The sequence below is a fragment of the Oryzias latipes genome, chromosome 16 (genome assembly GCF_002234675.1).
Source record: "Oryzias latipes chromosome 16, ASM223467v1".
NCBI classification, from domain to species: Eukaryota; Metazoa; Chordata; class Actinopteri; order Beloniformes; family Adrianichthyidae; genus Oryzias; species Oryzias latipes.
Window position 1 is genome coordinate 13,834,726 of NC_019874.2, and position 12,514 is coordinate 13,847,239.

General features: G+C 39.2%; 1 protein-coding gene across 1 annotated transcript in view; it reads right to left on the reverse strand.

The window, feature by feature from the left end:
• Positions 1-254: 254 nt before the first annotated feature.
• The window catches only part of eif3h (eukaryotic translation initiation factor 3 subunit H), a 56,667-nt gene continuing 44,407 nt past the window's right edge, over positions 255-12,514 (reverse strand). Inside the window, exons 6-8 of the mRNA XM_004077766.4 lie at positions 8,306-8,426; positions 971-1,103; positions 255-548 (exon numbers count right to left, since the gene is read on the reverse strand). Of these exons, the coding sequence (XP_004077814.4) occupies positions 454-548; positions 971-1,103; positions 8,306-8,426 (349 nt within the window). The 3' untranslated portion in view covers positions 255-453. The remainder of the gene's footprint in view (positions 549-970; positions 1,104-8,305; positions 8,427-12,514) is intronic.

Consider the following 12,514-nt stretch of genomic DNA (forward strand, 5'->3'; position numbering starts at 1 on the left):
TTCCCTTGTGAACCAGAACAGGATATTCTAAATCTGTAAGCGCTAATTGACTCCAACTACTTGAAATTTAAACCGTGAAAGAAAAAGCATGCAGCAATTATTGTAGAAATTATGTCACTCTACAATTAAATCATATTAAAGCAAGCTCTAATTTACCCAGATTAATAATCAACAAAAATATTGTGTGGCAGAAAGAAGTCACCCCCCCTGACTGTGCACCAGCGTTCCACAGAAGAACTCACAAAGAGGCGGAGAACAAGCAGAGATGCTAAACTTTTATTGGAATCAATGGATGTCAAATTTATTCTTATTGAAGTTGAATTTTAGCAGAATCAAACCCAAAAAAAACAAAATAAAAAATGTCACAAACAAAGAGTGATTTTGCAGTTGAGGCCTCAGCGTTTGTGCATCTCAGTCATCCTCTTCCCATCTGCTCAGTTGTCTGCCTCCCCTCTAGTTCTGGCCTTGGAGGGCTTCTGCCATGAAAAGCTTCCCGAGGTTCTGCGAGGTGAATTCCTTCACATTCTGGCAGTAGTTATTAATTTGCCCTGTTGGAGAATCGCCACACAAAGACACACACAGAAACATGAGTATATATATACATACACATCCATATATGTGCAGCTGTACACATTGAAACAAGCGGAGGTGGAAGGAGAAAAAAAACAGCAGCAGCAAAACACTGAATTAGCGGGAAGCGGAGTAAACAGCAAGATCGGAACGTTGCAGAAGGTGGAGACGAACAGCGGGAAACGGCAGGCAAAGGGGCGGTGGAGTTGGAGATTGAGTCAATAAACTTTAAATTAATGTAATTTCAAGATAATGGCAGAGATAATTGCAAAACAGAACCTGAGCTCCAGTGAGGGAAGCAGAGGCGGCTGATGGGATTTGGGGAGGGGAGAAGGGGGGAGGGGGTGTTTCGGGGGTTGATGACAGAAGCTGGAAGTGTGCAGACATTGTGTGCGCGTACCTGCAATAAGCAGCGAGTCCATGCGTGGAGGCGGCTGAGGGGGCTTGAACAATTTGCTCATGTCCTCCTCAGGCAGCGGGGCCTCTCCTCGGCTCTGTCGCTGGGCGTTCTCCTGCTGCCGCCTCTGGAGGTACTGCAGGGAACAACCCGGAAAAGGTTGGCATTAGTGGAGTAAATACGGGACAGGAGAGAACAGGCCCAGACAAATAACACGGAGAGTGGAGGATGAGTAGACCAGACAGAATAAGATTGTAATAAAAAGACTAACAATGACACGAGACAGTGGGCGTAATAAAAAAGAAGTTGAATAAAGTTGGAGGCAAGGAAGGCAGGAGCAGGAAAATGCAAAGCAGAGAGCTTGTAGTTAAGAGAAATGCAGAGAACACAAAGTAAAGAAGTGAGATGTAGAGATGAAAGCAGATATGGGGTAGACTGGGAGAGGAGTTCTGAGTGTGAGCGGGAAGGATGTGTGGTGGGCTGAGAGTCGGTAAATCAGGGAGGTGCCATGTCTCTGGAGATCCTTGTTAATTTGGCAAGATGGAGGAGAGGCTGACATATTCTGGTTCAAGCAAGGATGCGGCACATAAGGAGCTGGTGTGGGAGCAAGTTCAGAGCACTCATTCAAACCCCGCATTGTGCATCAGTATAAGACACCAACAAGAAGAAGAGAAAATAAAGGTGTTTAATGTGTTTTTTTTCTGTCATGTACAGTCACAGCATGTCTGCACAAAACCAGAATGATAATGTGTGAAACCTCTGAGCTTGTTTCTCACTCGACATCCAAAATTATTGGCATAAAATGTACAAAGAAATAAAAAAGTTACACTTTGGAAGTTAAAGTCAAAGTTAAGTGAAGGTGCATTCCTAGCCAAAGTATCTAAGTCAGCAGAGCAGAGGCAGTGTTCCTCCATTTCACCCTACCTTCCCATTTAAAGTGCTTCATCTCATTCAAACTGCATTCAAACTTTTTCCAACCACAAACTCTAAACCCTACCGTTAAACTTCACATGCAGTTTATGATTTATATTTGAGACTAAGGTCTCCATAAAAGATCATATTTCAACAAAAAACTTTCTTAGCAGGTTGCCCCGTTTAACAAGATGAAAGAGGTCTTTAGTGTTCATCATAGACACACTTTTGCAAAGAGAGACAGAATGTAATATAGAAATAACCCAGGCAATCACATTGTTTGATTTATAAAAAAACTTATTTGTATTACGGTGCAGAAAAATAATTATTTGGTAAATAAAAAATGTTCACTTCAATACTCTAATGCAACCCTGGTTGTCCACGTCACACGTTTCCTGTAGGTCTTCACCAGATTTGCTGTTTTGGTCAATTCTTCCATGCAGATCTTCACAAAAAAATGTTGATAACCAAACACAGACTTTCAACTCCCTCAGATCCTCTAATGGATTAAAGTTCAGAGACTAGTTGGGTCACTCAGGAGCCTTGAAATGCTTTTTACGTGGCCACTCCTTTGTTGCCTGGGCAATATTTTGGATCGTTGTTGAGCTTTAGCCCGAAATCTCAAAATACATGGGTATATTCATCCTTTCCTTAATAAAGATCAGTCGTCCCTTCCCCTTGCAGAAAGACAGCCCCAAAGCATGATGTTTCCACCCCCATGCTTCACAGTGGAGGGACTCTTTGATCTTCTAACTCAACATTCTTTCCCCTCCAATCTGGGTGAGTGACGTTTATACCAAGGAGATCGATTTTGGCATCAACTGATCACATGACATTCTCCAAATCCTCCTCTAGATGCTCCAGATGGTTTCTGGAAAACCTGAGTAGATACTGGTTTAAGCAGAGAGATCTTTGGAGCACTGCAGCATTTTAATGACATCAGGTGTTTGTTACTGTGGTCCCAACTCTCTTTAGGTCATTGGCCAGTTTCCCCCTGAAGTTCTGGACTGTTTGCTCACCGATCTTAAGATCATTTGTACCCCACCAGGTGAGATCTTGCATGGAGCTCCAGTTAGAGGTAGATTGTCAGTGACTTTGCATTTCTGTCATTTTCTAATTACGGTATTGCTCCAAAAAGTTGGTCTCTTCTCATCAAGCTGCTTAGTTAATGTGGATTGGTTCATTCAAGTCTTGTTTAGGTGAACAATTGTGTCGCTGGTGTCTTTTGACAGCTCTTTGGTCTTGGTCATGGTGGAGAAGTTGTTTAAGGGTGTGGACAGACGCCTTTTATTCAGATAACCAGTTCGAACCGGTGACATTAATGCAGGTAACAAGTGGAAAACAGAAGATCTTAAAGAAGAAGAAACAGATCTGTGATGGACAGAAGTATTTTGTGTTTGTTTGAGGAAAACACTTTCTTTCCGTCCTATTACACAAATAAACAATGTGTTTTCCTTGAGTCTTTTTTTTACATTCCATCTCTCACAGCAGATTTGTGTGTCTATGGCCGCATTTATGCTGCATGGTTCAAGTGACCCAAGTCCGATTTTTTTCCTCTCATGTGGCACAGATCGGATATGACCGGTGAACGTGTAAGCAGAAAAAAAAGGGCATGGACTCCAATTTTCTCAGATCGGATACAGGCCTCATTCATATGTGGAAATTAATCGGAAACATGCATTTGCGTGTGCCATGTAAGCAGACAAATCGGATATTCCCCAGTAAATGTGAGTCGTACGTCATTGCCTCCTGAAAGGTAACACCTCCGTGTTACCTTTCAGCCTCAGGCTTTGTTATTTCTGGGACACCGGCTCTGGAACAGGCTAGAAGCTGTTTGTTTCTTTGCTTGGATCAAACTGTACAGCACATCATCTGCAAACACTTCCTCGTTCAAAACTCAGCGGGAGCACAAAAGCCGGCCGAATAGCCCTTCTTTTTCCTCTCCCGTGCATCCCCTCAGGAGCGACCAAGGCAACGCCTCCTTCCGTAGCTGCCTTGCCTCCATGACAATCGCAGTCATACAAAAGTCAGAAGGAGGTCAGCGGAAGGCGGAAATGCTCCTCAGAACGTCTACGTTTGAAAGTTTCAGCATTGTATAGTGTGAATGCAAAAATCGGATATGGGTCACTTTTAAAAGATGATGTAAGCAGGTCGGCAAAAAAATCGTTTATAGTCAGAAAATCCGATTTGGGCATCAAGACAGGCAGCCTAAGTTGAACATTTCAGACCTCTCTCATCTTTTTAGGTGGGACAAAGATCGTGCAAAACTATCTCACTGTAACCTTCTATATTGAACACTGGAACTTGGTATGTTTTTTGTCATTACATAAAAGTTTAAGGATCGTCATGGATCAGACACAAATAGTCACCCGAACTGGACAAGGATCATTATAAGCTAATAGGAGCATGCATCTAAAGATGAAAGCAGCTGGACCTACTCTCATGAAAGGATGGACATTATCTAATAGATTAGATACAGCTGACAGTACATGTAATTCCCTTTTTTTGTGAACTTACTGTGGAACTGTGCATATAATGTGTTCTTTATGCACAGATTTTCAAGCTTTGTTATTCCCTTTTATTTACAATTCGTTGGTTCTCATGGGAACATTTTTACTATCTGCATGGTAATTGATAGTATCATGTCGCTTGTTGCACTGGCGTTTTACTGAAACCATCTTCATCTCAGATTAGTTCTAATTATCCATTGGACCCCTCTGGCTCAGTTCTTTCTTTTAAAAAAAGAAGAAGGAGGAAAAAAAATCAATTTCCGTGCTTTTCTGTTTTCACACTGCGCCTTCAACAGCCTTTTCATCAAACCATTAATGTGCCCTCCACTCATTCTCTGACCTTCCTTTTGTCACACCAACCCAGACAACATGTGAGTTTTTACTGAGGATGCTTTCCCTCCTTTCTAAACAAAAGCAACATTTTTTTTTCTTTTAGCAAAAACATTTCTGAATATATCTAAATGCAAAGACCTGTGCAACATCAAATTATAATAAGGAATGGTTTCAAGTTTGTTTACCAATTCCCCAGCAAAAGATATTATGAATTAATGCCATCCATGAATATCTTATGAGGAGGAAGTATCTTGTTCAACACAGATTTAGTCATTTGTTTTTCCTCATTTCAACACAGAAAAAAAGACAATCGATTTAAGTTTTGCCAAAAAACTGTATACATAATGAGTATAATATAAATTTAAAAAAGACACAAAAGGACCTTGGGCAAGCTGTAGTGGACTTTGTTAATCCCAATAAATATGCTAGTACAGTAATAACTTTGTATATTTTTTTTTAAATATGTATGTCCCACACTGATGACTAAGACTCCACGTATATGTAACGTAATCTCTCTTGACTGGGGATTGTGTCTGGAAATTTGCTAAATTCCAGAGCTCTCTAAAAGAAAAATGGGATCCTCAATAGCTTTTTGCAACTTTCTATGATGATTAATAAGGTTCCATTTGTCCTGGAAGCAGCAGGGTCAATAGCACAAGATTACCAGGGGCACGCACTGTAGATGTCTGAAAGGTTTAATAGAGGCTCACTTTCTTTTTCTCAGTGTGCACAATTTGTTCATGATGGAGAATTGTGTGAAACATGAAAAAAGCTGACGCCATTAAAGGGGTTCTGTATACCGTGTGTGTGTGTACGTGTGTGTGTGTTGGGGGTAAGGCTTGGAGGCTGTGATGATGAGAAGCTCAGCACAGAGAGGATGATGGATCATAATGGTCTGAAAATGTGGGTGCATGGCCTGGGGATGATACATATGTAGGTGTGTATTTTCGTTTTTTTCCCCTTGCATATGGAGTGCTGCGTATGCTGATGTATGGTGCTTTTTTCCCCTGTTTGCTGCATATGAGCCTGGCTCTGCCTTTGTCCACTTTTAGATGAAATGATGATGATGACTCAGTCTGAGCACCAAGAATACTTCAGATATTTCCTCTCTTTGGCCAATTTTTAGCAAATGATGCAACTATTGAAACGTAGGTGTGTGTTTGGACATCAGACACCTTGTGCTGTTTGTGTCTCCATTTCTTCCTGGTGTTTCCTGACGCTTCCAGCTAAGGGTGTAGATTCTGTAAGAAGCTCTCTTCGTGTGTGTGGAAATGTTTTCTTCTGGTATTTTTGGTGTTTCTAAGCATGTCGCTGGTGTGCGTCTTTGAATAGTTGCACTTGAAATGAACCTGTGAATCCATGACTGTTTTGCCTGCATTTAGCTGTGATGCAGCTGCATTTCTTGTTAGCAAAGAAATATAACTCAAGACTTGAGCTCTTGTGCATCTGGTTTTTGTGCATGTGTCCTAAAGTATTTCTATGTCTCAACCTGTTTTTCTTCACTTTAAGTATGAAGTATGTTTCTTAGCTGAAAAATAAACTGCATCGGTTAAAAAATTGGTACATTTAGCTAATTTGGGGTAGAAATACATCAGTAACCTTACTGCAGTAAAAAAAAAAGTCACTTAAATGATAGATATTATAGGTTCAATATAGGTTTAATATCAGTCACCTGTGTCTTTTCTCGCTCACACTGGTGGTTTTGGTTTCGGGGATTTACTCGTTTCCGAGAAGTTCTCATTTTTGAGTTAATGTAGTTTCTATTGTTAAATCCTGCAGCAATTTCACTGCAGAGGATTTTCAACTCTGAAAAGCTGTCCCTGTTAGCCTGAGGTTTCACCTTTAGCCAGTCCGCTTTTTCCCCCCCTTTCTTTCAGGACTGGAATCATTTTGAGTGCGACTTTCAGATATTTTTAACAGAAAGGTCCAACAGGGATTGAAATTAACCTTTATGGACCAAACTATGACTGATATCCCACCCACTTGTAGTATCAGGGTTGCAAGGTCTGGAATTATTTTAAACCTGCAGCGTGTTGACATGAGATGTGGAGTTATAGCTGTTGCCTTCCAGCCAGAGGATTTTTGGTTCAAATCCCAGCTGCAGTTCCTCAGTGTGGAGCTCAGATATTCCCTCTTTGCAAGTATGTTTTCTGCAGGAACTCACAGTTCAGAGATGCCCATGGTGGACTGACTGGTTAGTAAGTGAGCGTCTCTTGTTGCCAGAAGATAAACTAGTGAACTATCTGCATATCTTACATCCTTAACCTAAATAAAAGCTATGAATGTGCAAACCTTATATATCTGGCTTTGATTATTAGGAAAAACGTAAAGCAAAGCTTATTTAATCTGATTTTTACACTATAATCAGACATTCAACCATTTTAAATCCATTTTTTACCGTTGAAATCTAAGGCATCAGCTACTCTCTACAATGTTTATTCAACAAGAAACTATGACAGTAACTGTGAAAAAAGTTGCTGAAGCAACTTTAGAATTTTTTTTATTTATTCCATGGGGGGTTTTGAACTGTAAACTGAACATAAAAGTCAATCTTTTATAGAGAGCACAGCCTAGAGTGTAGGGTGTTCTTTAACCTTAAAGTCTTAGGCTTCAACAACCATTTTTAAAAAATTTTATAAGTTCAAAGTGGTGCATTTTCTCATAAAACATGAAAAAAATTGTCTGGACATTATTGCTTTAATAGAACTAACACATTCTCTTTGCAGGCTGAACGTTCACAGTTAGATTGGAAATTTAGCACGTTGTGTACCAGCAAATGACTTGAGTCTTGGTAACTTGGTAATCAATGGCTTTCACTTGTGTACTTTCCAAAATTTGAATTTTCTTGTGCTTTTATTCGAAAACGTTTTAATCGTCAAGAAGGACTAAACTTTCCTACTGGTTGTCCTGGTGCTTCGCATTAATTAAGCTACCAACTCTGAACAGCATAAGCAACTAACTTGCAGCATCTCACTTGTGTCCTGCTGCTTTCCTCAATGACATCCAAATGTCACCGGTATGAAAGTGAGTGAAGACGCGCTGGATGACAATTTACCAAAACAAGACAAAAAGAGTTTTAGGTGCATTTTTATTTATTTATTTAAGTGTAGTTTGGCTGTAGTCCATTTTAAAAATGGTGATTCTCAAGAGAGCTTCTATCCCCATGACTTTTAAGGCTTTAGCGTAACGACAAATATGTATTTAACATTTTATGGTGACAGTGGTTGATGCTACTGAGGTGGTTGTTGCTACTGAGATGCATGTGCTTAAATGTTCAAGCTCAGAGTGTGTACGTGATTGTGTTTGTGTTACCTACTTCCTCTGCCGCTTGCCTGCTGTGATTATAGCCACAACCGGTCATGTCCATCTCTTCCAGAAATATAGCTGCTGTTTTTTTTCCTGCTGAGAGAGTGGCTGTAGCTGTGTTTGCTTGTGAATGCCCATGCATGTGTGTTTGTGTGTAAGGAGTGAACACACATGCTGATAAGCTGATGTGGTTTCTGCTCTGGCTCATCGTGTAGGAGGTGTGGGCACTTTGGTTCCTGAAAGCCCGTGTGCCTATGAGTGTGCATGCAAGATTTACCTGATGCTTCTGCTGCTGCTGCTTACTCAGGTTGCGACTGTAGGTGTTGTATTTGACAATTTCCTGGCTCATGTCATCCACTCTGTCCATGAGCAGCTGAAGGCTCTTCTCCAAGTGATTGCTGCAAAGAAAAAGTATGTTTTCATGTCATTCAAAAAGTTTTTGTTTGGTCAACAAAAGTACAAAACAACAAGAAGGTTAAGTATTTCTTGAAAACTTTTGTTTTAATCCTTACTGATTACACAGTTATGTGACGCTAAGAAACAACTGTGCTAAAGCATGTAGGAACCTTGTCTCAGGTTGGCATCTTATTATCATGCACATCATTTTTATTATAATGAGGGGCAACGTGTGGGCCAGAGCTTTGACAAGTGACAGTTGGGGACTGACCAAAGGGATCAATAATCCAGATGACCTTCCCCGTTTGTTAGACAGCTTCAAGTCTATAGATCTGTCATATCAATAAAAGGCTCTTCTGCTCTGATGACGAAGGATTTTACAGAAGTACAAGTCTGTAAAGTACAAATGAGAACACACATGTTGGTGCCTGTCTATTGACGAAAGAAAATATCTAAAATATTGCTTGGATACTCAAATGACAAAAGCATTAGTTATTAAAAAGAATATAATGAAATCGATCAATGACATTGCTTTTTAGTTGTTCGCCAAAAAAAAAAAATACTTGCTTTAACTACAGAAAACAACTTCAGTTTTTTTTACGTTGGACAACCTTTTGAGGCAATTGTTCCTGTCTGCAACTGCTGTAGTTTGAATGAGGTCTTTTCTAGATGCCATGTTCCACCTCCTTCTGAAGATGTTCAAAAAGATTTAGATCAGGGCTCTTAGAAGGGCAATGTTCAGTTCTCACTCATTCTTGGATGTTTTTAGCCATTTTTGCACTGGGCCATTACTCTGTTGGAGGACCCATAACTTGCAGCTCTATTTTTGCCCCATACTGTCTTTATCGTCTTGAGGTTTTCATTGTACTTTGCACAGATTCAGATTCCCTGTGAGAGATGTGGCAAAGCATTCCCAGAACATTACCTAAACTCTTCCATGTTTCACAGCAGGGATGGACCCTTTTCTTGGTATGCTTTATTTTTGTATCTGAGAAGAGTGAAAAAACCTCAAATGTCTCATCGATCTAAAAGACCTATTGAAAGAGCTGTGGTGTCCTTGGTTGGCTCCATGAAGTCCATTTTGGTTTAAAATGTGATGGATGGTGTGATGTGGCACCTTAACCTTGGGACTTTTAATTTTTTTGAAAGTTATTCTGTGCTATTTGGTTACCATTCAAATGATCTATCCCTCAAATCTGTCATCAGTTTTTGTCGTACATTCACATCCAGTGAGGGTGGCTACAGTCTTGAAGTCCCTAAACTTTGAAACAACACATGCAGCTGTAGTAAAATCAAATTCAAACTTCCAGGAGAGGCTTTAAATCCTTTCACATGCTTGTCCTAAATTTTCTTTGGAACAGAAAAGTGACCGTTATCCGAGTTTAGTTATGTATTTCATGTTTATAGACAAAAGGACACACCTAAGATTAACCCTATGGTCAGATTTTTCAGCAATGATTTTTCATAGGATATCATTCTGAAACCAACCTAAAACCATAATGAATTATTGACTGTAAAATCACAAATATAAAACAATACCAGTCTTTGTATTTTGTCTTTTGTTGGGTTTCAGTAAAGTTTACTTCTTTCTCACCTTCAGGTTGCTTTAGAGACTATTGAGAGTTTTTCTTTTAGTATCACACAAGTTCCAACAATTTTATCCAAGTGTGTTAAAAGTCAGAAAAAGAAAATAAAAATAAGCACCACGCAAGAACGCACACACTTGCACACTAACTGTTAAAAGCATAAGCAACCTGAGATTCTGTGTCTCGCCAAAGAATATTTTTCAGTGAATCAATGTGCTATATTTGTTGGCAGATTCACCAGCTCTGCATTGCCAATTTGCAACTAAAAAGACCATTTCGACATTTTCAAGATAACAAGGGAGCTCTTGCAAGGCCAAAATGTTTCAATGGAATAATGATACTGCTCTGAAAGAAGAACAGTGAATGGTGCTGCTCTAATAGGGTCTTTAGATACTCAATGTGTTGAGTCTGTCGTGTGAATTTTAAATATCTTCAGGACAGCAGAGTCACTCGACTGCTGAAATTAGTGTCAAAAGAACTGATGAAACTTATCAAATGAGAGAAGTCTGTTTTGAGCCTTAGTGCGACAGGTGTTTGACACTCAAGATTTAAATTCCCTAATCAAATACACTGCTGGAGTTTCTTTTTAAATGTGTTACCTTTCTTGTAATCCTAGTCGCTTTTTTTCCTTTTACTTCAAACGCTCCAGCCCACACAAAAGACAGAACACTTCACCCAATTTCTGTCTAAGCAAGAATGCAGTCCTGCCTTTTTCCAAGTGTTATTTTTGATGGATTTCTACATTGTTTCAGTAAGGATTGGACACCATGACATTGTCTTTTCACAAGCATTTAACATGCCACATTTCATTTTTATCTTTCACTATGAAATATTTCCAACATGGTAACTAGATGTTAAACACCTGCAGTCGGTTTACCTCATTTTAACCACTGTTAGCAGTTAACATGTGCCTTCACTCCACTCTCATCTGTTCTCATTAAAGCCGAAATCCTAATAAAGCACTTTCTTATTTAGACGTTTATTTACACTCTACTCGTCAGCCACTAATTCTTCAGATGTGAGCTGCTTGATCTGGTCTGTGTATATGTTGAGATAAAATGATTGCTCACATATGTATCTTAAAAATCAGGCTACTGTGGCTTTGCAGACACAAGAAAACAAAACTAAACTAAAGGTTCTTTGGGTTGACTCTTTTCAATACACTTTACACTTTAACACAAACATCAACTATTGCTCAGGAACACCTGAAGAGACTGAAGTCTTTCTTTAAGGTAAAAGTCATTTTATTGCTCATACTCAACTGTTATCTGCTGAGAGACATAAGGGTATGTATATATAAAGAAACACATGCACATGCACACAATATTGCTTTGTCTCCAGCAGTAAAACAAATACCTGCTATTGTTCTGTGTGTTCTGTCAGTGTGCATAATTGCTGTTTGCACGGACAAGTTTGTAATGTGACTGGAATGAAACACGAAGACTGCAAAGTGAGCTAGTTTATTTCCACTGTAACCATGTTACTTTATCTGCAACTAAACTAAAAAGGACAGTGCCTAGTATGTAGGTTATAGAACATAGTTTCAAAAACAAAAAAAGTATGTAATTTCACCCTCACGGTATGTGCCATTACCATCGCAGATGACTTAACTAGCCCAAAAATGTAACGAAGAGTAAAGCTACTTCAAAATAATGCTACCCAAGTAGGATTAGAACCATGATCTAAATAAGTTAAAAGAAACTCAAAATTGATGATCAAATAATCAGCTTTGTCAGTAGTAGTAGTAGTTTTGCAGTTTTGTGGAATTAGCTTTAAATTTGCTGGTATGAATGCAACAAAATAGTATTCTTTTATTCTAGGACCTTTTAGAAAAAGAAATACAAACATAATAGTACAGCGTACAATGAAAGTCTCATGATCATCTGTAGCTGTTAACACACAGCAGTTAGGCTGAAACAGTAAGCCAGGAAAAATATTTCTAACAGAGTTTCACTCAGACCAGAGAATTTGAGTTGCTGTGTTCCTAAACATAGAAAGTAAAGGTCAGGAAGTCAGTGAAATAACAGAACCTTCACTTGTCCAATCAGCACAAAGGAGTGATGACAACGGTGATGGGCAATAATTGGCGCTTCATTTTACCCATTAGTTTCCTTAAAACGCCAAGTCTTTTTTATTAACAAATAAACACAGCAACACTCAAATGCCACGCAAAAGCCTAGCACATATTTATTTAAACACCTAATGAGAATTTATAGTGGTGGCGTTCTTGCATGTTAACAGTGTGTGACGTGATCCACATTAAAGGCATGCACCTGCATAAAGGGTGTGTTAATTTATATGATTTAATTATCGCCTGCTTGTTGCCCTTGTACTACACAATTCCACACTCTCAAAGTAAATGAATAATTGATTTTAGTAAAGGGTTAGCCTACTTTAAGTTTTCCCCATTTACTTTTGAACCCCCAATAAAAAACGGCAGATCGTCGGTAAATTCTTCCTAAAGAAAACCAGTTTCCAGAGCTTGTAGTGTTTCCTGGAGGTTT